This window comes from Oncorhynchus kisutch, linkage group LG23, assembly GCF_002021735.2.
Source record: "Oncorhynchus kisutch isolate 150728-3 linkage group LG23, Okis_V2, whole genome shotgun sequence".
Classification (NCBI taxonomy): domain Eukaryota; kingdom Metazoa; phylum Chordata; class Actinopteri; order Salmoniformes; family Salmonidae; genus Oncorhynchus; species Oncorhynchus kisutch.
The window spans coordinates 26193056-26219850 of NC_034196.2; the positions used below are offsets into that span (position 1 = coordinate 26193056).

At 43.9% G+C, this 26795-nt stretch overlaps 1 protein-coding gene across 6 annotated transcripts in view; it reads right to left on the minus strand.

Annotated features, from left to right (window-relative positions):
* Positions 1-442: 442 nt before the first annotated feature.
* tnca (tenascin Ca) overlaps positions 443-26795 on the minus strand; it is a 42745-nt gene continuing 16392 nt past the window's right edge. The window contains exons 2-28 of one of the 6 annotated variants that reach the window (XM_031802750.1): positions 25935-26498; positions 24026-25339; positions 23240-23503; positions 22778-22893; positions 21727-21880; positions 20372-20641; positions 19977-20162; positions 19705-19794; positions 19059-19322; positions 16197-16661; positions 15272-15547; positions 12947-13219; positions 12389-12661; positions 11884-12156; positions 11092-11397; positions 9412-9684; positions 8237-8359; positions 7734-7877; positions 7249-7368; positions 6931-7074; positions 6277-6407; positions 6026-6158; positions 5780-5931; positions 2541-2637; positions 2204-2365; positions 1839-2002; positions 443-1602 (exon numbers count right to left, since the gene is read on the minus strand). In XM_031802750.1, coding sequence (XP_031658610.1) covers positions 1492-1602; positions 1839-2002; positions 2204-2365; positions 2541-2637; positions 5780-5931; positions 6026-6158; positions 6277-6407; positions 6931-7074; positions 7249-7368; positions 7734-7877; positions 8237-8359; positions 9412-9684; positions 11092-11397; positions 11884-12156; positions 12389-12661; positions 12947-13219; positions 15272-15547; positions 16197-16661; positions 19059-19322; positions 19705-19794; positions 19977-20162; positions 20372-20641; positions 21727-21880; positions 22778-22893; positions 23240-23503; positions 24026-25339; positions 25935-26418 — 6762 coding nt within the window. In that variant the 5' untranslated portion in view covers positions 26419-26498 and the 3' untranslated portion in view covers positions 443-1491. The remainder of the gene's footprint in view (positions 1603-1838; positions 2003-2203; positions 2366-2540; positions 2638-5779; positions 5932-6025; positions 6159-6276; positions 6408-6930; positions 7075-7248; positions 7369-7733; positions 7878-8236; positions 8360-9411; positions 9685-11091; positions 11398-11883; positions 12157-12388; positions 12662-12946; positions 13220-15271; positions 15548-16196; positions 16662-19058; positions 19323-19704; positions 19795-19976; positions 20163-20371; positions 20642-21726; positions 21881-22777; positions 22894-23239; positions 23504-24025; positions 25340-25934; positions 26499-26795) is intronic. The other 5 variants (XM_031802751.1, XM_031802752.1, XM_031802753.1 and 2 more) reach the window with 5 other exon arrangements.

Sequence of the window (26795 nt, forward strand, 5' to 3'; positions counted from 1 at the left end):
AATATTTGATATTATCACTCTGTAGGTACATGACACCACAGCATATTTAATCATTTTGATTTGAGCTTACTTTTTTGTTTACCCTAGATTACAGAAAGACAACATTAAAGAGCCACTTTTACAGAAGTAGTCTAGTAAGTTGATGTGTATTATTGTTTGTTGAATACTTTTGCTATTTTAGGCTTATTTTATAATGAGTATTTCTGTTTTTGAATTTAGCGCTCTGCTATTTCACTGGATGTTGGCCAGGTGGGACGCTAGTGTCCCACATACCCTAGTGAGGTTAATATGCTCTCAATCTGTGTGATGCATACTGATGAGTACTTTTCTCATGGTTAAGGCATGAACACATGAACACTCAACACTGCCATCTGCTGTTGAAGGGAAACTATTAAGTAAAGAAACAGGTATGTTTGACATTGGCAGCAAGAAAAATGCTGACACCTTTTAACAAAGTATATTTTATTGTATTGAGGGTTTCATATAGACATCTGTTATTTATTCAGTTGAAAAAAAAAGTCTGACATAATTTAAACCGGTATTCAATGATGTCAGTGGTTAAAATCACTACCATAATCTTCTCAACAATAGTTTTCCTGCTTTGTTGTATTTGTGGACATACTGTTAATGAATTCCAATAGGTTTAAATAATATAAAATGATATTTGAAATATCAATCACTCAATATGAAACAAACGATACCCAGTTTAGTCAGTCCTGCCCTCAGGTCTGTACAAGGAAACTATTTTTTTGTATTTTTTTTCATTCATCCTTTGATCCAGTCCCAAAATGTTTTGCAGGTCAGCAGGCAAGGTTCCAAGACATTGGACTTTCAAGAGGCAAAGTGTCATTTGTCACATCATCATAATGATGCGTTTGGCATCATACGATGCGTTTTACATCATTATGCTGATGTGGCAAGTGACACTTTGCTTCTTGAAAGTCCAGTATCTTGAAAACGTATCTGCTGACATGCAAAACATTGTAGGACTGTATCAACAGTGGACAAAAATATTGTTTTTGAGTGGAATTTTCCTTTAACCTCGATAGCTTTATTTCCCCGTCCCTCAATGTCTGGGGAGACTGAGGGGTGTGGCATGAAGCCACGTTATTATTTCCATGTGCCTAGTTGAAAAGCTTAACGGTGCTCATACAGTTTTTTTAATCAACTGCCAGAAAGAGAACGTAACAGTGTGGGAGAATAGAACATAAGAGCGAGAGTGAAACTTACAGTAGGACTCTTTTTACCCTCACCATAAAAATACGTGTAACCGAAATCTCCATTAATTGTTTCACATTTCATAATCAAACTGCCTTATTCTTAATTGGCATATTCAAATATCTTTGGACATAATATAAGGAGCCATATTTGGCTTGATTCTCCAATGAACGGAAACAATAAAACAAATCAAACACACAAAAGTGCCTATTCTGACCATTCCAACCCCTCCACCACATATCTTCACAATATAACCATGTACAGATATTAAGTCTATGATCTTTTCCGTCGGCTTTCAACGTTTCGGAAGTTGACGGGTCTAATCTTCATCTCGACGAACTGGATTGAATGCTCGTGTCCCTTCCAATGGAACCAGTTGATACCCTGAAAAAAGTCTACTTTTTTTAACATGTTTACATTTTACATTTTACACACATTTTACATTTTACACACAGTATTTCAAAATATGTGTGTATGTGTAATACATAATAAATGTAATAATCTTGTTTCATACTCTGACAAGAATATAATATACGCACACGTACAAACACACACATACACACACACACTTTATGATAGCATTAAGGAAGTCAATACATTGTAGGCCACACTTTCTGTACCTTGCTGTGACTATTGTCACCATATTTTCCCATGAGGTTGACACGATGGCAGTTCTTGTACCAGAAGGCACCCTTATAGGACAGTGCACAGTTGGTTACTGCAATGTCGTTGTCATTGTCGTACGTGGAGAAGGGCCGACCATGGTGATAGGTCATAGAGTCACCTAGGAAACAAGAAAAACACATTGACTGGTGAGAAGAAATATGGATAGTTCAATCACAGTTATATTGTGTCTTTTATTGTAACTTTTTTTTACTGTAAAGTGTATTGGTATATTTCAATGGAATTTTAATCAAGTTAGATCTGACTAGATTTTCTGTGCAGGAGCACTAATAAACACAGCTATTATTATAATTGTCCTTACCTGCTGTGCCGATATATCTTCCTAAGTATATCTTGTAGCGGCTACGTGGCTCTGCGATGGTGAACTTGTCATACTGAGCGTAGGCCGACATCCCGTTGTCCCTCAGGTCCACACGCAGCTCGTACTGGCCTGATGCCGTCATCTTGTGGAGGTTGGCCAGACCTGAAACGACAGGAAATGACATCACAGTGCCATTCCTGTTTCCTATGGCTCAATTGGTTGGAGCATGGTGATGCAACCCCATGATTGTGGTTTGACTTCCGCATTGGCCACAAATACTGAATAAAGGGAGAAAATAAAATACAAATAAAGGAAGGGTGGAGAGATGTGGACTCACCAAACCAGAATTCATCATTCATGTCCCCAAAGCCACCTGTGTAATTCTTCCAGTTCCTGAAGAACTCTAGATTTCCATTCTGGCGCCTCAGGAACACCTGTAAAGAGAGTTGACAGAACCTGTCATATACGTGTTATTTCTTACATTAGTACCCCAGGTCATCTTAGGTTTCATTACATACAGTCGAGAAGAACTACTGAATATAAGATCAGCGTCAACTCACCATCAGTACGACTAAGAATATGTTTTTCGCGACGCGGATCCTGTGTTCTGCCTTACAAACAGGACAACGGAGTGGATCCCATGCAGCGACCCAAAAAAACGACTCCGAAAAAGAGGGAAACGAGGCGGTCTTCTGGTCAGACTCCGGAGACGGGCACACCGTGCACCACTCCCTAGCATTCTTCTTGCCAATGTCCAGTCTCTTGACAACAAGGTTGATGAAATCCGAGCAAGGGTAGCATTCCAGAGGGACATCAGAGACTGTAAAGTTCTTTGCTTCACGGAAACATGGCTCACTGGAGAGACGCTATACGAGGCGGTGCAGCCAACAGGTTTCTCCATGCATCGCGCCGACAGAAACAAACATCTTTCTGGTAAGAAGAGGGGCGGGGGCGTATGCCTTATGGCTAACGAGACATGGTGTGATGAAAGAAACATACAGGAACTCAAATCCTTCTGTTCACCTGATTTAGAATTCCTCACAATCAAATGTAGACCGCATTATCTACCAAGAGAATTATCTTCGATTATAATCACAGCCGTATATATCCCCCCCCCCAAGCAGACACATCGATGGCTCTGAACGAACTTTATTTAACTCTTTGCAAACTGGAAACCATTTATCCGGAGGCTGCATTCATTGTAGCTGGGGATTTTAACAAGGCTAATCTGAAAACAAGACTCCCTAAATTTTATCAGCATATCGATTGCGCAACCAGGGGTGGAAAGACCTTGGACCATTGTTACTCTAACTTCTGCGACGCATATAAGGCCCTGCCCCGCCCCCCTTTCGGAAAAGCTGACCACGACTCCATTTTGTTGATCCCTGCCTACAGACAGAAACTATAACAAGAGGCTCCCACGCTGAGGTCTGTCCAACGCTGGTCCGACCAAGCTGACTCCACACTCCAAGACTGCTTCCATCACGTGGACTGGGATATGTTTCGTATTGCGTCAGAGTCAGATAACAATATTGACGAATACGCTGATTCGGTGTGCGAGTTCATTAGAACGTGCGTTGAAGATGTCGTTCCCATAGCAACGATTAAAACATTCCCTAACCAGAAACCGTGGATTGATGGCAGTATTCGCGTGAAACTGAAAGCGCGAACCACTGCTTTTAATCAGGGCAAGGTGTCTGGTAACATGACCGAATACAAACAGTGCAGCTATTCCCTCCGCAAGGCTATCAAACAAGCTAAGCGTCAGTACAGAGACAAAGTAGAATCTCAATTCAACGGCTCAGACACAAGAGGCATGTGGCAGGGTCTACAGTCAATCACGGACTACAGGAAGAAATCCAGCCCAGTCACGGACCAGGATGTCTTGCTCCCAGGCAGACTAAATAACTTTTTTGCCCGCTTTGAGGACAATACAGTGCCACTGACACGGCCTGCAACGAAAACATGCGGTCTCTCCTTCACTGCAGCCGAGGTGAGTAAGACATTTAAACGTGTTAACCCTCGCAAGGCTGCAGGCCCAGACGGCATCCCCAGCCGCGCCCTCAGAGCATGCGCAGACCAGCTGGCCGGTGTGTTTACGGACATATTCAATCAATCCCTATACCAGTCTGCTGTTCCCACATGCTTCAAGAGGGCCACCATTGTTCCTGTTCCCAAGAAAGCTAAGGTAACTGAGCTAAACGACTACCGCCCCGTAGCACTCACTTCCGTCATCATGAAGTGCTTTGAGAGACTAGTCAAGGACCATATCACCTCCACCCTACCTGACACCCTAGACCCACTCCAATTTGCTTACCGCCCAAATAGGTCCACAGACGATGCAATCTCAACCACACTGCACACTGCAGTGTGGGAACACCCCCCTATCCACATCGATGGAACAGTAGTGGAGAGGGTAGCAAGTTTTAAGTTCCTCGGCATACACATCACAGACAAACTGAATTGGTCCACTCACACAGACAGCATCGTGAAGAAGGCGCAGCAGCGCCTCTTCAACCTCAGGAGGCTGAAGAAATTTGGCTTGTCACCAAAAGCACTCACAAACTTCTACAGATGCACAATCGAGAGCATCCTGGCGGGCTGTATCACCGCCTGGTACGGCAACTGCTCCGCCCTCAACCGTAAGGCTCTCCAGAGGGTAGTGAGGTCTGCACAACGCATCACCGGGGGCAAACTACCTGCCCTCCAGGACACCTACACCACCCGATGTTACAGGAAGGCCATAAAGATCCTCAAGGACATCAACCACCCGAGCCACTGCCTGTTCACCCCGCTATCATCCAGAAGGCGAGGTCAGTACAGGTGCATCAAAGCTGGGACCGAGAGACTGAAAAACAGCTTCTATCTCAAGGCCATCAGACTGTTAAACAGCCACCACTAACATTGAGTGGCTGCTGCCAACACACTGACACTGACACTGACTCAACTCCAGCCACTTTAATAATGGGAATTGATGGGAAATGATGTAAATATATCACTAGCCACTTTAAACAATGCTACTTTATTTAATGTTACTTACCCTACATTATTAATCTCATATGCATACATATATACTGTACTCTATATCATCGACTGCATCCTTATGTAATACATGTATCACTAGCCACTTTAACTATGCCACTTTGTTTACATACTCATCTCATATGTATATACTGTACTCGATACCATCTACTGTATCTTGCCTATGCTGCTCTGTACCATCACTCATTCATATATCCTTATGTACATATTCTTTATCCCCTTACACTGTGTATAAGACAGTAGTTTTGGAATTGTTAGTTAGATTACTTGTTGGTTATTACTGCATTGTCGGAACTAGAAGCACAAGCATTTCGCTACACTCGCATTAACATCTGCTAACCATGTGTATGTGACAAATAACATTTGATTTGATTTGATTTTATTTGCTATACAAGCCCTGAAGGTCAATCCAATCAAACCTGGAGTTTAGACTTTGTGTGTGTGTGTGTGTGTGTGTGTGTGTGTGTGTGTGTGTGTGTGTGTGTGTGTGTGTGTGTGTGTGTGTGTGTGTGTGTGTGTGTGTGTGTTCTTCACCATCCATCCTCCTCCGTCCGTGGTCATGTCACAGTAGACCTGGATGGGCTGGCTCTCGTCCCCGCCCAGGTAGATGTTGTAGGTGCCAGAGATCGTGTCTCCATTCAGCAGAGCCTGCGAGCAGTCCTTAGGGTATCTGTATAATCCTCCAACTACACACACACACACACACACACATCAAGAACAGTGCACTACATAGGAAATAGAACATCACTTGAGATCTGCCCATTGTAAACCACCACTTACTGGTGGTGAAGACATTGGTGACGTGGCGGCTCCGCTGGGCTCCAGCGATGGCCTGTAGCCTGACACTGTACTCTGAAGAGCCACTCAGCTCACTCATGCTGTACGATGTGGCTGTAGGGCTCAGGACAACTTCCTGTATTCAAATCAAATCAATCTTTATTCATAATGTAAAGCCCTTTGGAAAATGTAGCTGTAAAATAGCCATTGATGATCGATAGTGGGGGCCAGTGTGCGGACTCATAAACCCGTACCCGGACTGTGCCGTCGGGTGAGGTGAAGGTGAGGATGTATCCGGTGATGGCGGCACGCGGAGGCTTCCAGGTGAGAGTGGCACCGTCTGTCTGGACATTAGTGGCCGCCAGGTCACGAGGAGAATCCACATCTACAGACACAAACAGGAAAGTGGAAGGATCACATGTTAAACGTGTTAAATAATGATATCACAGGGCCTCCCGGGTGGCGCAGTGGTTAAGGGCGCTGTACTGCAGCGCCAGCTGTGCCACCAGAGACTCTCGGTTCGCGCTCTGTCGCAACCGGCCGCGACCTGGAGGTCTGTAGGGTTGGCCAGTTGCACGGTGTTTCCTCCGACACATTGGTGCGGCTGGCTTCCGGGTTGGAAGCGAGCTGTGTTAAGAAGCAGTGCGGCTTGGTTGGGTTGTGTATCGGAGGACGCATGACTTTCAACCTTCGTCTCTCCCGAGCCCGTACCACGAAATTGGGGAGAAAAAGGGGTAAAATTCAACAACAAAAAAACAAACAAAAAAAATAATAATAATGATATCACAGATGTCTTAATATTGAATTCATGGACAATACAATACTGCACTTCATTGAATTTATGAACAATAAAATATTACACAGTTTGACCCAATGCTCCTATATGAAGCATCTGATTGGAGAGCTACCCGTTGTGAATTCAGTGGTGATGGTGCCACTCTTCTGTGCCTCCCTCATGGCGTACACCCCTACTGTGTAGTGTGTGGCAGGGACCAGGGAGCCCATCTCAAACTCCACCGTGTTCCCAGAAACGTGCTCCATCACTGGGGACACTGCAGAGGAAAGAAACAATATCACCACCCGGTTACCACCACCAACAGTCCTATTGTGCTATGTCTCTTTGGCTAGTGATGAGGGATACCATTGATACAAATACATAATGTACATAAATACATGTCAACTCCTGGCAATCTGTGCCTTGGGACTCTTGTGAAACACACACAAACCTGAATCTGCGCTGTAGGTGATGACGTAGCCATCGACAGTGGCCTGAGCTGGTTGCCATAGCAGCAGGGCGGTCGTGTCAGTGACGTTGACAGCAGAAAGAGCTTGAGGCCTGTCCAGAGCTAAGGAGGAGGAAAATACACCGTTTTGTTACACACATAGGCCTGTAGCCACAACAGCTTCAGAAAACAAACACCTGTACTGACAATATTATGACCTGCAAACAACCCAATGCAATGATGTCATACTTTTTCCTGGAATAATTGACTGGGGTGGGCAGAGTAGAGGAGGACCATATGTGCTGTTGAGTATGAATGTATGAAGCTAATGATTTATGAAATGCTCATAATGTCTATGCATGACACAGAGACTTCTGTCTATCCTCCTCATAGCACTGTGACTTGAATGCAAACGTATTATATCATTTCATGTATTTAGTAAAAGGTCAAATGTGTAAATGTATGTATGCTAAAGAGTAGTCGGACACCTGTGGTGATGTTCTCTGTCCCCGGGTCACTCTCCTCCAGGCCCTTCCCAGCAAAGATGGTGACCTGATAGGTCACTCCTGGCAACATGTTAGGCAACATGGCCTGGGTCTCAGTCCCATCTGCTAGCACTGTCATTGGGCTGCCTGTTGTTGAGAGAAAATATTGCATTTATGCTACTTTACGTTCTTCTATCCTGAAGTAAATAAATGTTGAATGGTGCTGTTAAATCGTACTGCTAAATCCACTTTAAGGAACTGGTTTCCTTTCCTTCCCTGGTAGCAGCTGCAGATATTCACAGTTCTACACTAGTGTAAATTATTGTGTGAAGAAACCGTGTGATTACTCTATATTCCACTAGAGAGAGTGCTTTGTCCAATTTGAAAAATACTGGAGGAGAGGAAATTCCTCCCCCCATGCCACATACTATATAAATGCACTCCAATATCCTTATTATAATGTGTAGACTTGACTGACACTATAAGATATGAGGCTATTCACTCACCTCCTTGGAGAGGCACATAGATGATGCGGTAGTTATCCACTCTGGCACGAGGCATGATCCAGTGTACTATGGCCGAGGACTCAGTCACTTCAGAGAAGCGGATGCCTCTTGGAGCACCCAGGCCTGGGGTCAGGGTTAAAAAGGCAAGCAAAAAATGAGAAAAGTTAGATTGATCTGTTTGAGTTTGATTTTTGATCAGGAATCGATTTGACTGAGGTCAGTTTTTTCAACGGAATAGGCCTATTGCCCTATGGTGTGTCAATATACACACTGACAAATCAGAAAGGCACACAAAGACACAATCACCCCAGCCAGAGTAAGATTGAAACCCACTGCAATCTACAGATCAACAGGGGTGCATCAGTATCACACTTCCCAAAAGGCTAAAAAAGTGAACCATGAACCAAACCATTAAACTTTTGTCAAACATGCTACAAAAAAATGTAACCAGTTTAGTAACCAGAATGTAACCAGTTTAGAGCCAGTAAAATGTATAGGCTATGAAAATTGGTCTATAATGGGCATCAGAACACATGGACTTTGAGCTGCATTTAAATCCAAGCATAAGCAGCAGCACAATCTAATGCAAAAACATGTGTCTCCATATTCCTGAAAAGGATATCATATGGGGAAAAAGAGACATGCAAAACCAATTTTTAAAATGTAACCTTTATTTAACTAGGCAAGTCAGTTAAGAACAAATTCTTATTTACAATGACGGCCTACACCAGCCAAACCCAGACAACGCTAGCCCAATTGTGCGCCACCCTATGGGACTCCCAATCCCAGCCGGTTGTGATACAGCCTGGATTAGAACCAGGGTGTCTGTAGTGACACTTCAAGCATTGAGATGCAGTGCCTTAGACCGCTGCACCCCTCAGGAGCCACTTGTTTGGTCCCTTGATGCTCACAGGCCTAGAACTATTGATACATAAAATAATTATCAGTGGCAATTTAGATATATCCCTGAAGGCATACCCCTTGGAAAAGAAAACCAGTAAAAACAAAAGGTATTATTACAAAACCCAGTCAAAACAAAGATCAGTATTGCATCTTGTAATCAAGACACCTGTTTCCAGAGAAATCAGACGAGAGATGTGAGATGCAGACCACATTGTGCTTTGGCATTTACTGATAGTTCAGATTGTCAGAAAATAGGCCCTTTATTTAAATACCTGTTCGAGCGACACCGGTAATTGGTTGGGAGCGCTGTTCCAAAGTGACACCGTACAGCTCGATTTCGTACTCGGTGCCGCCGGTGAGTCCCGTTAAAATCTTGGTTCGCTCGTCACCAAGGACGTTGACTTCCTGCGGATGCGCAAACTTTGTGGAGTCCTTAATTTTGATCACAAATCTATCAAACATGTCTTCATCTGCGGTCCAGGCCAGGCGGAAACTGTCTGAAGTGATGTCCGAGACAAACATGTGCTCCACTTCTGGCTCAGCCTCTGGTTGGAAAGAGAATTCAATTCGACGTATTTGTCGAGAAACATTCACCCAATTACTAGAAAACAAATTTGACGACGGCAACTTTCGGCGACTAGATGGAAAAGGTGAGAGAGTAGGACTCCTAGTTTTTGGTTAAATTCTCATGAACTTGCTACCACCACTCTGACATGCTTTCAAATCGTCAAGGTGCTTTGCATTCCTTTGTTATTTTATTGAGAAATAGACACGTTCATGGTTGTGGAGGCATTTATTGACGTCAATTAGCAAGTCAACATCCACAATTACTATTCTCCGTGATTGTTGCATCAAGCCAAGGATTTGGCCAAAACAATCCATCCACACCGCATGCATCCTCAATGCCAGCCCTGCATTCAGTGCATTCAAAGGTAAATAAGAAAACGAGTGGTTAGGTCAACTGACATTTCATGCTGAAAATGCCATGTTGATTTGTCTGTGTTTTCCTACTTATAGGCTAGGCCTACTATCCAATCAATGGTCCATAACCATCCTCAGACATTTTCAACTGGAAATAAAGACTGTTTTTTAAACGCCTTATCAGTCTAATATTTACAGTTGAAACTTAGATATTGCTTGCTTAGCCTACCTCAAACAATTCTTAGTGACAGTGATATGTGTCCACTGAAAATGACATCCTTTACACCGTAACGTTCACAGTGTCACATTATGCGAAATCTGAGGGGAAAACACAGTTTAAAATATGAAAACATATTTTCATATTTTGGAGAGAGGAAAAAGCAGAGCACCACACACTTCTTCGCTGTAACAATTAAGCTTCAAACTGAAAACATAGGCAAGACCTCCATGATGCTTCAAACATGAAGAGGATGAAGAAAATATTAAGAGTAATCAGATTGCTCTGGAAAAGTAAGTGAGATGTTGGAGGAGGTAGTAGGGTTGTGTGTTGAGGCTTCCCCACCAAAGTAAAGCATTGATGGCATTAATATTTCATCCTTTCTCAGAAGATTACAGTGGAAAGGCCTACTAGTTTTTTGTGATACAGTAAAAGTACAAGTTGGGAATCAATCACCCCTTGAGTAAGTAAAGTAAACCTGTGTTTTCACTTCGACTGAATAGTGACCAATCCCTCAAGCTGTCCCAAGTGACACCTCACTGTGATGGAGAAGCCTCTTTGTACAGGGCCGAATCCTAACTCCAAGTTACTTGTGTGCATCTTAGAATTTCAGCCTACAGTGTGTGTAGTGTGGCCAGAGGCATCATGCACCTTATTTTTTGAGGGGGCACTGATGACCGAATTCAATGTATTTCAATGAATTGTGAGAAAAATCATCTATATCTTGTATACCTTTTATCTACAAATTGATCAAATTGGTAGGGGGCTCATGCCCCCTCATTTTCAACAGCCATGACGCCTCTGTGGGTGGTACCTGTCACAGCCACTGTGGTCAGTGGGCGGGAGACCAGCCCAGTACTGGATACCCCAGTCAGCCTGACCTCATAGCCTATGCCAGTGATCAGGCCCCAGATGTCCAAGAAGCTCTGGTTGCCAGGGACAATGAACTCCTGAGGTTCCAGTAGCCAGCCTGAGTCTGACACCACTATGTGAAAGTGGCCGAAGCCACCAGTAGAGGGAGCCCCTTCCTGTTGTTGAGGATGATGCGCCCTCCAGGACACGCGGAAGCCGAATGGGGTGATCTCAGAAATGGTCAAGTTTTCCACTTTGGGTAATGATGCTGGAAGGAGCAGGAGTTTTTTTTTTGGGGGGGGGATTAGGGTCGGGTAGAGGAGGGGTAAGACGTGGTGAGAATACATATGGTAGTTGATGTGTGCAATGATTGCAAAAGTAATTGTTGTCTTCGGCAAAGTTGGCCCTTTGACTTGTAGAGCCCCAATTCAATTAGGAGAATCTAGTCATGCACATAGCCTAAATAGATTGATATCATGTTTATAAATGGGTGACAAACTCTTAATTAAATGTCATGTAGATAAAAGGGGGTGTTGAAACACTAAAGTAAAGATCCTCATCCAAGAATACTGTATCCATCACGCCTCTTTGTAATGTTCACTTGAACACTATTCAAAGCCTGCAAATTTGTCCCGCTTAAACCTGGGTGGGTCCCTGGAGAGTTCATGTGTAATTCTTTGGCTACTGGGACACACATTTCCACCCTGTCAGTGTTTCAACATAAGTGGTAAGATTTGAGTAAATTACATAGTACCTGTGACGGCATGGGCTAAAACGGAAGGGGTGCGGCGCCCATGAGAAATACCGTACAGTTCAATGTCATAGTCAGTGCCGTCCACTAGGCCAGTGACTGTAATGTTACGGACCTCGCCAGACGGCGTGAACTCCAGTGTATCAAACAGCTGTTCAGGGTCACCGACCCGGATGACAAAGCCATCAAAGTGACCAGCCACTGTGCCCCAGGACAGGGTGAAGTTATCGGGGCTAGATTCGGACACAGCTATTGAGCCCAACTGTGGGACTGCCTCTGGACAAAAGAGAACAGTGATTTTGAATTAGGGGAGATGAGGAGTGTGATATAAAATTTAGACGTTATCTGTTTGACAGTCTAGTACTATGGCTGAAACTATAAAGTTATGATTATTTTCATAGTCCGGGTTTGACTACTCATGAGCTAGTTAAGAGTAATAGCTTTTGAATTCGGAATTATAATATGTTATAATGTAACATATGGAGAAAAAATACATGCGATGCAATACCTGTGGTGACTACAGCGAATAGGGGCTGTGTATTCTGTCCAGCGGAGCTAGCGTACAGTTTGATGTCGTAGGTTGTACTCCCTTTGAGGCCAGTCATAACTGTGGCGCGAGCCGCTCCAGGCAGGGTGCGGCCCATGGCCTGCGAGGGCAAAGCAGACTCTCTGACTTCTACTATAAAGTTATCAAAAGCCTTCTCCCCTCTCCTCCATGACAGTGAAAGTCTGTCTGAGGTAATGTTAGAAACAACTAGCCTGGACAAGTCAGGCTCTGCAGCTACAAAGGAGAGAAAAGTCAGCATTCATAAAAAATTTTAAGGGTGGCACACTGTTACTATCCTTTTGTCCCCTCAATTAACTGTTTTCCATTTAATCCAGTGTCAAAAACTTCAAGTGACCCAGATTATAATGAAGTCAATGGGTAGTCATGTGTATTTTATATAATAAGTATGTGTGCTCAAGAAAAATGATCAGAAAAGCATTGCAAACTTCAATATGGAGCAAAGTGATCATGCGCTCGTTCTGGCTTTAGAAATAAACAACTCAAACAAACTAGAAATACCTGTTGATGCAATAATACTGACGGCATGGGTTCGTGATCCCTTGACAATCCCAGTTAGGTAGGCTATATAGTCAGTGCTGGGCCTTAGCCCTGTGATGTCATGAGACATTGCATTCTGGGATATGTTATATTCCTTTGGTTCCTTCAGCCAATCTGAATCAATAATCTCCAGGACATAACCGTCAAACTCTCCCTCAGTGCCATTCCAGGAGATGGAGAAACTCTCTGACGTTAAATTAGATACATACAGATTGCCAACCACTGGCTCGCTCACTAAAGGAAGAAACAGTTATTGGATTTTTAAATAAGCTAAAATGTTAAAAGCAATATGCCTATTGCCTATGAAATCACTCGTTTGGCTGCTACATATTCAATTATCTATCTAAGGGGATGATAATAGATTGTAGATGATTTTGTTTATCAAAGATAAATGAGAATAATAAGTGCAATTTCACATGGCACTCACCTCACACCTGCCATTCTCGATAGTCTTTGAATATAATGAAAAATGAATGACATGCACATTTGAATTCTGACAATACAACGGCAAGCTTTTGGGGATGTGGTGAAGACTAAAGAAAGGTACAAATATATTGCAGTGTAACACATCAGTACTCATCATAATGTGTCACATGAATAATAATAGCATTTGTGCCATATAAAGTGTAAGTGATATCATCATTATTCCAATTAAAGCCAGGTCAGGACTAGCTCTTATTCTAAAAATAGATGTGCATGTTTTGTTCAGTGTTTGTTCAGACAAGACAGAGTAAGACACTGACATAGACACAAACAGGGAAAGTGACAGATAGCCAAAGTGCCGGAGAGAGAAAGAAAGTCAACAGGATTTGACTTGATTTGCTAGACTTGACAAGTATGCTTTTTGACAGAAGTGTACGGTGGAATTTAGTGTCAAAATGTGACGTAAGGCAGGGGTCTCCAACTCTGGTGCTGGAGAGCTACTGGGTGTATAATGTAAGGTTTTGTTCCAGCCCAGCACTAACTCACCTGTTTCAAATAGTAAACAATTGTAGCCTGTAGTTAGTGCTGGGCTGGAACAAAAGCATGGATACTCAATAGCTCTGCAGGACAGGAGTTGGAGAACCCTGGGCTAGAAGACAGTGGACATGTTGTTGGTGAGATAGTACATTGCCAAACCCAAGCAGGAGAGCCATTCACTTATGATGTTAATAATATGGATGGGTGATGATGTTAAAAACACTCCATGCCTTTGGAAGAGTTTGTTGACAAGGGAAAGGAAAACACTTATGTGCAAGAGACATTCACAAACAAGTTCAAATCATGCACACACATTACATTGAGTAGGACAATAAGTTGCCGTTTTTGTTGCACTATAGTAGGAATAAACAATGTTTCACAAATATAATATCTAAAAGAGGAGTTAATGTTGTTACAACACACACACAGTACTTAGTATTCATTGTCACAGGAGGTTGGTGGCACCTTAATTGGGGAGAAACAGGCTCATGGTAATGACTGGAGCAGTATCAAATACATCAAACACATGGTTTCCAGGTGTTTGATGCCATTTCATTTGCTCCTTTCCAGCCAGCTGTTCTCCCCTCAGCAGCCTCCATTGTTCATTGTATACTATTAGGCCTACATTTCCAGTCTCTCTCGTACTGAAACCAATACATAGGCCTCTAATGTCACTCAGCCGTTCTGGCCACTCAGTTAAAGCATGACTCCAACAGGCAAACAAGCTATAGGTTAATTACTCAGTCTGTGAGAATGGGGGGGGGGGGGGGGGGGGGGGGTGATGGAATGATGGCGAATGGACACTGTTTAATGTGGATGGGGGGGAGGAGGTGTTGTTTGGTTTTCTTTTGCAATCATTGCAGCACATCAAAACTCACCACGATGCATGTAATGGCAGGGGGAGGGCTTCATGCACTCAGGAATGTGAGGAGGGGGCGAGACAGGGTGAGGTTGGTCACTTGCGGGCAGCTTGCTTGTTTCAGTTATAAGGTAAGGGTTTGTGTGGGTGATGCCCAGCACCCTGCCCTGTGGTGAAAGACTGACACAGTGGCTGGAGGGTAAGAATGAAACATGGCATGGTGTTGTTAGAATGAAACATTGTCATTGGTATAAAAGGCTAAATTGAAGGGTTACGTCAGTGATCTTGCTTGCTACGTGCAATGCTGTGGATGCTTGCATGTGAATGGAAACAGGCAGGTGTGTGTGTATGCTGTTCACCACAGATCCCAACTGGAATAGAGAGAAATTGCTCAAAGGGAACAGTGAAGAAAAAGTAAAGAGAGAGATAAGAACAGAACCTTGGGGGACACCTCCATTCATTGGTACCTGTAGTGGCTTCAGTATACACCGGCTCCTGGAAGGAGCCCTGGTGGAGCCCGTACAGGCCAATCCTATACAAAGTGTTAGGACTCAGGCCAGAAATGCCCAGGTTGAAGGCATCAGCCGACAGGGTGAGGTTCTCACTCTCTGGACCTCCCTCTAAGTTTGTCACCTCAATGACAAAGCTCTCAAACTCCCCGTCCTCGGGAGTCCAGTACACATTGAAGCTGTCCCATGTCACGTCAGAGACTGTGAGGTTGGCCACCACAGGCCTCAGCTCCTCTAGCAGACAAACAGATCATAGTACAGTCAATAAAATATACACTATATGATATATATCAAATATCGATATTTCACATCATATTATGTTTTATATCCCATAATCAGGGATCATCAACTAGATTCAGCCAAGGGTCGATTTCTTTCTTGAGCAGATGTTTAGGGGGCCGTAACATAATTACAAATCATTTGTATACTGCAAATTGACCGCAAGAAGTCCAAACAAATTTCAAACCTTGCTTACATTTGTATACGATCACATGTATCTCTTTATTATGTGTGGGAATACTTTGAAATAGATTTCCAAAATTGAAATCACTTGGAGTTGATTTGCTGGAGGTTTTACAGTCTTTTATGTCCGACAATTAAAAAATAAAATGCAACAACAAATAAAATCACCCGCGGGCCGCAAATTAGGGAACCCTGCTTTATATATTCCATATATTTCACATCAACTATACAATGTATTGCAGGGATTAAACTGTGATGTGTTTCAGCAGCACTTTCTTAGTCAGTTATGATGACACAGAACACACGAATACAAAGACAGATGGATGAATAGGAGGATGTATGACATGTATAAGGATAGGATGGAGAGAATGATGACCGATGGTTATGGATGTCTATGGCAAAGAATCACTGCTCCATGTACCTGTATTGGCAAAAGCATGAAGAGGCAGAGACTGCTCCCCCTCCACCTTCCCATACAACGAAACCTCATAACGTGTCCCAGGGGACAAGCCTTCTATAAGGGTCTTCCTGGCACTTCCTGGTACCGTGGTCACATGAGCTTGTGCCATCCCTGACAGAGCATTCACCTCCACCAAAAAGCTATCAAAGGCTTCATCTGGGGCTGACCAGGCTAGCCTCACGCTAGTGGGGCTCACGTCTGTGACATTGAGGTCCCCTAGCGTCTCCAGGCTGGAGGCCTCTGGTTCAGATTCAGCCCCAGAGGGGATGTCCCCCGTGGGGTACAGAGATGTAGATGTAGGCCCCTCTGTGATCAGAGGAGCCAGGGGAAGGACTGTTGGATGAACAGCTCCTGTGTCAGGAGACTGTGTCGTCTGAGCACTTTTGACACTCAGAGCGACTACATCAGTAGAGGTAGACTTGGGTGCTAAATGAAAGTACATTCAAAAGGATTAAATGTGTAACCTGTAACCTCTAAAGGAGCAGAAGAAAAACAAAAAGAGTGGTTAACCTGTGGGAAGAAGATCTGGTTAGAAGAAATAACTGGTAGAGTAAAAGATTAACATAAGTACCCACAAAAGCATAATGATTGATTACAGTAACAAAAGGTATATTGTCTTTTGTCTAACTTTCTCCCATTGAGGTTTGGAAGGAATAATTCTGCATTCATCACCATTTTCTCTCTATGGTGCTGTGTGGGTTTTCTTGTTGTCAGGGACCATAAACTTCCACATGCATCGGAGACGTACATTTACACTGAGCAGCTCATGCATTAATGGCCCTTGAACGAGGGCCATTAATTTTTGAAGGTTCCGAATAGTCCACCGTAGTGACAGTACCCAGTACACTTCAAATGGATGAAGAAGCCATGCACTGCCAAAGTTATCCTACAACTTTGTTTATGTTCCAATATCCATATTAGGTCACCACTAGTGTACTATGCAAGCATGGATATTGGAACAGAACCCTGGTGGAACACTTTAGAGTTTGATTCATGTCTTGTTGTTTCAAGATGCATAATATACTATTTTAACATTGTCCTTTGCAAGCAATACTGTAAACATTTCAGAATGAAAATGCAATGTGAATGGGATCGCAAGCAATGACAGTGAAGTGGATGAGTTTGTTGGCACAGACATACAGAGGACAAATTGGGTGCTTTTAAAAACTCCAATGAATGAGGAAATTGGTGTGCAAATGTAGTCTAATCGACTTTTCTGGATGTCATGCTGATCTGCAGGGAAACAGTGGAGACATTGTAACCTCTGAATTGCCATTCCATGGAATTCACTGATTTTCTTAATGCTTTATCTCTTCAGCTAGAAGGTATCAACTTTTCTGATAACAAACCTATTTGGGGGAGGGGGGGGGGTTCCACAACGTGTTTTTAAACAACCAATAGATAGTATCGTTGCTGACAGAAAGCCGCAAATGATGCCCTGCAAATGACAGCATTTACAGTCCCAGTATCCATTGCTATATTTGCTATAACCAATTTTAGTAATGTCCTTCATCTGAATTTCTCTGGAATAGAGAAGGCATGGATTCCTCTTCATAGTTTGAAAGCAACACTTTCCGTTTTAGGACTGCCGTCCTCAGCATGCAAGAAGTGACTGGATGGGATGAAGCCAAATGGCCATTTTGTAAAGATGGTATTATCTCAAACCTCTAATATCATGCCATGCGTACTGATCCACTGCAGTTAAAAATCACAATACCATCATGCAAAACGTGAAAGGTTTGGTTTTGAATTTCTCAACCTTTGTTCAAATCCTGACTTTGCTATCCAGGCAGACTTAAAATGAGCAATGTTCAACAACAAAGGGATATCTATTGTACTGAAGGCATGCAGCCCAAAAGTAAAGCATATACCTGTAACTGTGACTGCTTCAAGCGGAGAGGATCTTTGGCTATTGCTTACTCCGTAAAGCTTTACTCGATATTCTGTGGATTCCCTCAGGCCTTGAAATCTAGAACCTTTGGCATCTCCATGGAGATGGACCTCTTTTACATCCCATAATCCCAGAGTGTCTCTACATTCTAAAATATAACTATCATAGACAACATGTGCCTTTGGTTCCCACGAAAGTTCAAATCCTTCGGATGTTACAACTGAGACAGTCAGCTCTCCCAGCTTATCCTCGAGCTCAAGCCCCATCCCTGAGATCTGTAGGTCTGGGTCAGAGGGGTCTAACGACACAAAACTAATGATATTGTCCTCCGAGCCTATGGGAGTGGTAAGCTCAGGGGCAGGGTTGGCTATGTAAAACGTGAAAGAGGCTACAAGAGAAACACAAAGGCACAAATTCAGATAAGGAAGACATTTAGAGATTGTGTGTCTTTCTGCACTGTTACTGTTGGCCTCAGTGTTGTCTATTTTTGTCCCACTAATAAAGTAAGTTACAGCCTACAACTACCGGACCCTTGCCCTTAGTAATTCCACATTCTTCTGTCAAGTATTGGTATGTATATGAGGAAATGATTTCACTCCCAAGAGCTTGTGTTGTGAAATATGTTTGGATTGGTAAAGCTGTTACAGATGTCTTTATCTCTTAGGATTATAAAATGCAATTCAAAACTGATAGCAGGACAATAGGATCCATACGTTTAGCACTTGCTGAATGTTTCCCACAAGAGACTGTTTTTTACCCAGACCTGAAACCAAATCTATGTCTTCAAATTGGCAAAATATTATTGTATACTGGAAAATTGCTATTTGCGGAGAGCAGAACTGAAACTACTTTCTTAAAGGATCAACCACACATATTTGTGCCTTGCAATACGAGGGTGGAGTCAGTTGTGAAGATTCTGTTTCAACCCTCACCTGTAGATGCGGACAGGGTGGCAGGTGTGCTCTTCTTTAAGCCCCTCTCAGCAACCAGGGTGATGGTGTACATCATGCCGGGGGTCAGGTTGTTTAGGTTGTAGGAGGTGGCTGTTCCAGGGACCTCCACCTCCTCCCTCCGGCCATCCTTGGAGATGTACACCAGCCTGTAGACTGGGATCTTGGCTCGGGGTCTCTTCCACACCAGCGTCATGCTGGTCTCTGTGGACTCGCTCACTTCCAAGTCCTTGGGCCCATCAAGGTCTGTGGAGGAAAGTGGTATAAAGCTTTCAATCAGTGATTATCAAGCCTTAGGTACAATTCATAGGGTAGTGAAAGTACAAACAGAATTCTTCTGTTTTAACAATGGATAGTATAGTGCTTTCATATTTCATTCTGTTCTATGATAGTTCTGAGGTTTGAAGATTGTTTCCCAAACCTCTTAGAAACATCAGAACCTCATAACGCACCTATGTTTGCCTCATATTGTTCCCTAATAATCTGTTGCATTGAAAGTTATTTATATATATATATATATATATATATCTACGACTGCAGAGTGTCTGTGGTCACTTATGGTGGTGGATATTTGGACTGCTGTTGAACAGTGGCTATCCTATGAAAACGTGTCAACGTATGCTCTCACTGGTTGCTGCATTTGTGGTGGCAGGCAGGCTCTCCCTCTCGTTCTTCATGGCGGTCACACCAATTCCGTACTCTGTACCCGGCTTCAATCCTGTAATGGAGAAGAACAGAGATTAATTGAGTACCTGATTAGCTTCAGTCCTGCAATCGAACAGAACAGAGAAGGATTTGAGTACCTAATTGAATTGACATCAAGAGTAACAAAGTCATAGCGAATCCTATCTTGACTACTACATAATTGCATGTTGGGATTTGGTCATGGTTGACACTCGCCAGTGATAGTTGCCTGAGTGTTGCCTCCTGGCCCACGGGGGAACACCTCTTCGCCATGGGAACCCCCAGAGATAGGGCTGTACTTCACCCGGTAGCTGTCAACGTCTGCCCGGCTGTTTTTCCACTCCAGTGTGACGCTGTTGTCTGACTGGCCCAGTGGCTGCAGGTCCTTAGGAGAGTCCAGGTCTGTAACAATGGAAGAAGAAGAAAGGAATATAATAAAGACTGTTGACAGCGAACTCTTGATCAATCCAAGTGTACCTGTTATCAGGTACACTTAAAAGAATGGACTGGACATGGAATTGAATTGGGACTGTAAAATTGTAGTGTGCTCAAACACAGTTTGCACTTATCAGGAGTGCACTTATCAGAAGTGGATAAAATAAAGCCCCGACCTGTGGTGAATATCTCAGTGACTGGATCGCTGGTGCTGTTTCCCCTCCTGGAGACCAGGGACACCTGGTACTCAGTGTCTGGGCTGAGGCTGTCAATGCTGTACTGTTTGTCTGAGGTGGACAGGTCCACGCTGGTCCTCTTTGTGGGGTTGGAGCTGGGGCCATAGGACACGGTGACACCATCCACCTGAGCCACGGGATGGAACCAGGTGACCAAGCCTGAGCTGTCTGTTACGTCACGCATCTCTACCTGCCTGGGCCCATCAATCCCTGGGGGAAAGGGACCCAAGGAATACAATATGTTAAGGATGACTATTGCAGGCTCATTCACCCACCTTCCTCTCCCCTGTAACTATTCCTCAGGTCGTTGCTGTAAATGAGAATGTGTTCTCAGTCAACTTACCTGCTAAAATACGGATTCAATCACAAGGAATTAAAAGGGTGAAAGTATGTGCTGTTTGTTATGGGCAATGATCACACACATGTTTTAAGTCCTCCCTTTGGACTACAGACACAAGGACACAAGGAGTATTGGTTTTACTTTAACTACATTTTAAGACCTGCATAACACTTACAATTATGGCATAACAAATGTAATTAACAGTTTGGTTACTCTGACTGTTTGGTATGTGATTTCACTGATCTGTGTTCTGACAGGACCTCTGGTAAGTTCCTGTGTTTATTTTCACAGGAGAAGTTTCTCAATTCCATGCTGTGGTGACTTCACCGGGTGAAATAGGCCATAGGTTCACACTGTATAAATCACCTACTTCTTCATTCCTCATTCTTGAAAGCTGTGCTGAACTTAAGCCTGTATAAATAAATTATGAACAAGTCAGGAGAAGATATATTTATAGGCTCCATCAACAAGGAATATTTAATGAAATGGCTTTTCCATAGACGAGGTAGCATAGTTCACTCTAGAAACCCATTTGACCTTAATGTATGGACTAAACAGTTGGCAGTGGAAGCTTATGGCAGGGCTCCTTGAAAGATACAAATACTCTCTATTGTAATATGCAGGCTGGGCTGAGACTCAGCATTGTTCACTTTTGCAAAAAAGACTGTTAAACTGGACTGTGTGAAACGACAATGGAGGTTTAGCCACTTTTTCCATCTAATCCTCATGCCATGATTGACAGTTAAATTGGTCTGTTCAGTTCCTCTGTCTGCTTGTGTGATTTGTGAGGTGTAGGCATTTTCCTTATCCACCCCATGGGATGTGGGTGGTCGCCAGGATGAGTGGAAGAAGCCTGGTTTAGATTCATTCATGCATGGCATGACAATGTCAGAAGAGTTGTTTGCACATACAGATCTGCATTTGACTAGGGGGAAAAAACATTACATAAGCTTACTGGTAGTGATGATTTTAGTAGACTGAGGTCCCCTGGTATTGTTCTTGATGACGCCCACTGAAACCTCGTACTCCTGACCAGGACCTAGCCCCGTCTGCTCATACAAGGTCTGGGAGGATGGAAGGGTGGTAAGGGTTTTCCCACTCTCCTCTTTCTGAAAGGACAAATACATACTGTTTTTAATATACCATTTCTGGATTCATACATGCTACATAGCCTACTTACATATCCAACAGGCAAGCTGAGGTAAGCCACGTCAATGTGTCCTTTGAATCAACAAAATCAATATTTCAGTTAAACAATAACAGTTAAACAATAACAATTGCTACAATATTAAAACGTCTCATGGTTATTTTAGCAAGTATTTGATTACCTCAGATTAGAATGCTACAAACAAATCCCATTTGGCCCATAGTAATAGGGATGAAGTGCTGATCATGGATTACAGGTCCTTACATTTTATGTATGGGGCAATAAAGCCCAAGCGCTGAGGAGAATGGGATTAGCAATAAACAGTGCTGAGCATGTCCTGGCTGCTGGCTGCTGTTATAACGAGGATACAGCCCTTTGTGAAAATGAACTTGGGAACAATATGAAGGGTATTATGGGTTATGGCTGCCCAGACCTTTGCCATTAGCAGCTGAGCAGAAAACATGCCAGTAATAATAAGCCCCCAGATTTGTGATCTGAGGCAATGCAGTTATTTTCCACGTACCGGTTCACATCAGCGTCATTCTTTAAAGTGTAAAGTACAGCACGCTTCAATAGTGTAATAGCAATTTGTGGTTTATCGTGTATGTTTCATTTTTAACCTTGTTATTTTGAGTTGTCTTAATTGAAAACTGAACTAACCCCAACCCTGATAGTTATTGCTACTTCACTGGACATGATAAATAGCCAAGTATTTCAAGATCTCCTCACTAAAAGAACAAAGCCAGCTTGTGAAAATCTGTCATCTTGTCCCTGCTGTTTAGTGGAATTCTAGGTAAGACCCAGCAGACATCACTTGCAGAGAGGTGGATAGATTGCAAAGAGACATAGACAGACTGACCGTGTTGCGGATGTAGAGCTCCCAGGCATCAAAAGGAATGTCCAGCTGATCCCACAGCACCTCTACTGAGGTCTCCCTCACCGATTTAAACTTCAAGCCTTCTGGTTCTGGCAGATCTGGCAGGACAGAGCGAGAGACAATAATATGTTATGCCTGATGACAAGATATTGTGCATCGAGACAGTGTGTGGTTTCAAAACTTGTTAAGCATCAATCAAATCTAGTGGTTGTGTTGGAATCACCTTAAAAAGAAAGCCTTGTGTAAACATTGTGCTGTGAAATGTTCTCCACTGGACTGAATAGCATTCTGATTACAGTTAATATGCAAATGTTTGTTTAAAAAAAAAAAAAACATCTAACGTGGATCACATTCCCATGAACCCAGACTGCTCAGAGACCCAAGTTCTCACATCTTAGGCAAGATGTCTTATTACGCAAGCCTGGTTAAACGGGCATGACCTACATGTGGCCACCCTGGCGCTGATTGGGATGCTCTTTTTGTTGCTGAGGATGGCATAGACGTTGATCAGGTACTCGATGCCAGGCTCCAGCTCGCTGACAGTGGCAGCAGTCTTGTCTCCGCCCACTGTGAACTCCTGATACAGACCCCCAGGACCATTTGGCACGTAAGTGATCAGATACTCTGTCACCAGCATCTCATTATTCCAGGTCAGGTCCACTGTCTCAGTGGTGACCTCTGTTACGGTCAGGCCCTTTGGAGGGGAAACTAAAGAGAATGAGAAAGAAAGAAAAAAGAGGGATAGGAAATAGTTATATTTTTGTCTGAGTTTTTTACTATCTCAGACACTAAGTTTCCCATGCCCTCAATTTAATAATATATAATATACTGTATATATGCCATTTAGCAGACACTTTTATCCAAAGCCACTCAGCCACTAACAATCCTCCACACAAAGCTAATGCTTTCCCCAGACTCACATCTGGTAGTGGTTTGGACCAGAAGTACAGACAACTGAAATGCACAGCTTTTGGCATCAGAGGAAATCATAGATGGAAGTTTTAATCCTTTTTGCAAAACCCCTTTGAAAGTAATTCAAATGGTATTTGGGGATTTTATTATGTTTTCAGTATAAAACATAACGGAAAAATAAGTAATTGGATTTAATGTGGCATTCAACCAGCACATGGAAGTATCAAGCGTGCAATGTTAACAAATGAACTAAACCCAATTATTCAGTTGTTTTTTTTCTCTCAAATCAGTGGGTCAGTTGAATGAAACCATTCTTACCTTCTGAGCAGTCTTCTCCAATGTATCCCTCTTCACAGAGACATTGTCCATTCACACAGCGGCCTTTGTCCTGGCAGTTGTTGAGGCAGCTCAGCTCTCCGCAGTTGTCTCCCACGTATCCCTCCTCACAAATGCATTTCCCATTAACACAGAGTCCCCTGTTGTTGCAGTTATCAGGGCAGGTGAGTCCAGAGCAGTCGTCACCCGCATAGCTGTCCTGGCAGACACATTTTCCATCCACACAGTATCCCTGGCCCAGGCAGTCATTGGGACAGCGCTTCTCACTGCAGTCTTCCCCTGTGAGGCCCTCATCACAGACACACTGCCCGTCAACGCAGCGTCCGCGGTTCAGGCAGTTGTTGGGGCAGCTCAGCTCGCTGCAGTCCTCACCAGTGAAGCCAGCATAGCAGACACATTGGCCGTCCACACAGTCTCCACGGCCGTAGCAGTCCGAGGGGCAGGTCTTAATACTGCAGTCCTCTCCACCAAAGCCTTCATCGCATACACACTGTCCGTTGACACAGCGGCCCCTGTTGAGGCAGTTATTGGGGCAGGAGAGCTCAGAGCAGTCCTCTCCCTGGTAGCCTACGTCGCAATGGCACTGCCCATTGACACACTGCCCCCTGTTATGGCAGTTGTTGAGGCAAGCCAGCTGGCTACAGTCTTCTCCTTGGTAGCCAGCATCGCAGATACACATGCCATTGAAGCAGGTACCTCTATCGTTGCAATCACTGGGGCAGGTGAGCTTGGAGCAGTCCTCTCCGGTGTAGCCAGCGCTGCAGACACACTGGCCGTTCACACAGAAACCATGACTCATGCAGTCGCTGGGGCAGGTTGTCTCCCCACAGTCCTCCCCGGTGAAACCTTCTTCGCAGTAGCAGGTTCCATTGACACAGTGTCCACGGTCATAGCAGTCGTTGGGGCAGATGAGTTCCGAGCAGTCAGAACCCGTCCAGGGCTCTTCACACACACACTCCTCATCTACACACTTTCCACGGCCTTGGCAGTTGTTCAGGCAGTCCGTCTGAGAACAGTCCTCTCCAATGAAACCCTCGGCACAAATGCAGACCCCGCCAATGCATTGTCCGTTCTCACCACAGTCCACTTTGCAAACCTCAAGCAAACAGTCGTTCCCGCCAAAGCCCTCGAAGCAGATGCATTTCCCGTCTATGCATCGACCTTGGTCCTGGCAGTCATTGGGGCATTCAGACTCAGTGCAGTTGGGTCCCTTCCAGCCAGGCTTGCAAATACAGCCACAGGTGTCAGCACTGTAGTTGCCACGGCCATTGCAGTAAGGCTTGGTCCCCACTTCACCTAAAGGAGCAGAGTTAAGTGATTACAACCCTCTGAATCATAATCCTGCCCCTCACCCCCCCCCCCAATCCACTTCTCTAACAAATGTAATTTACAAATATTGTAATCAAGTATTATCATTATAGACCAGAGACATTTGAAACTCAAATTATGTCCTGAATAACAATCTTCTAATCAGCACGGAGTATGTCCATGCTTCGATGTTCATTCCATTTTCAAGAGCATTTTTCCCTGTAAAAGAGAAAGCACTGCTAAGCCCAACCCCACATTCAATTCCAGTGAAGCTTCCCAGAGGTTGAGTAAAACAGATGTCCCTCTGAAGGAAGGGGAGGTGATGAGGTGACAGTCATCCTAAGCATGCTATAATGTACCAGGATTTCTCAACTCTTTAACCTTCAAAACACCCTAAACTTGTCCCAATTATATTATTTGCAGTATCCTAACTGTTGTGTTGTGTTTCCTAACCATTTATTTACCAGGTAAGTTGAGTGAGAGCACATGATCATTTACAGTGATGACCAGGGGAGAGGAGAGGGGTTGAATGAGCCAATCAGAAGCTGGAGGTGATTAGGTTGACGTGTATACAGTACAGTACCTGTGACTGGCTGAGCGCTGCAGAAGCCAGAGTCTCCAGTAGTGCACTGATCTCTCAGCGTGGACAGCTCTCCCTCCAGAATCTCCAACCTGCTCAGGAGGTCCTTCAAATCTGGGAACCCTTCGGTGCATGCACACGCCTGCTGAGGAATGTTAATGCGGTGGGTGAAGACAATCTGGTTCTGCCCATCCATGGTATGTTCGGTGGTGTGGAGGCCTGATGGTGGAACTGCGTCCTGGGGCTCAAGGCTGGTACTTCCTGGCGCATCCAGGTCCACTGAGCACAAGGAGCTAGCAGGGACGTTGATGTTGTAGACATGGTTGAAGACCACTGGCTGGTCAGCACTGGGGAGGGTTATGTTGTCTCCTCCCGTGGCTGTCAGAGTTGCCCGTTTATGCCTAAGTATTTTTCTCACCAGCCCAGATTGGCAGAGGCTGAAAAGGAGAGTCAGGAAGAGGCAGCCTAGAATGCTTTTAGTACTCATGTTTGGCTCTCTTAACTGGACTCAGCTTTAGGAATATCGGGACAAAGACTGGCCAAATCTGGAAAAACAGTGTAGGGGCCCTGGAAGGTAAACAAAAAACATTAAGTCAAAGATAGCCTCAATAACGCACATGGATAACTACATTTTCACAGGGTCACGCTGGGGAGACGTCCATGACTGTAAAACTTGTAAAGGCAGACAATAACCTGTGCACTCCGTGAACTACAAGACGGTAAAAATAGATCAATGAGCAGTCAACATAACTTTTTTGTCCAGACTAATGGAGGTTGTTACACTTGAACACCTGCACATTCCAACTGCATTCTGTCTATTATACCCTAGATAACAGCACCAGTAAAACTGACAATGCTAAATCC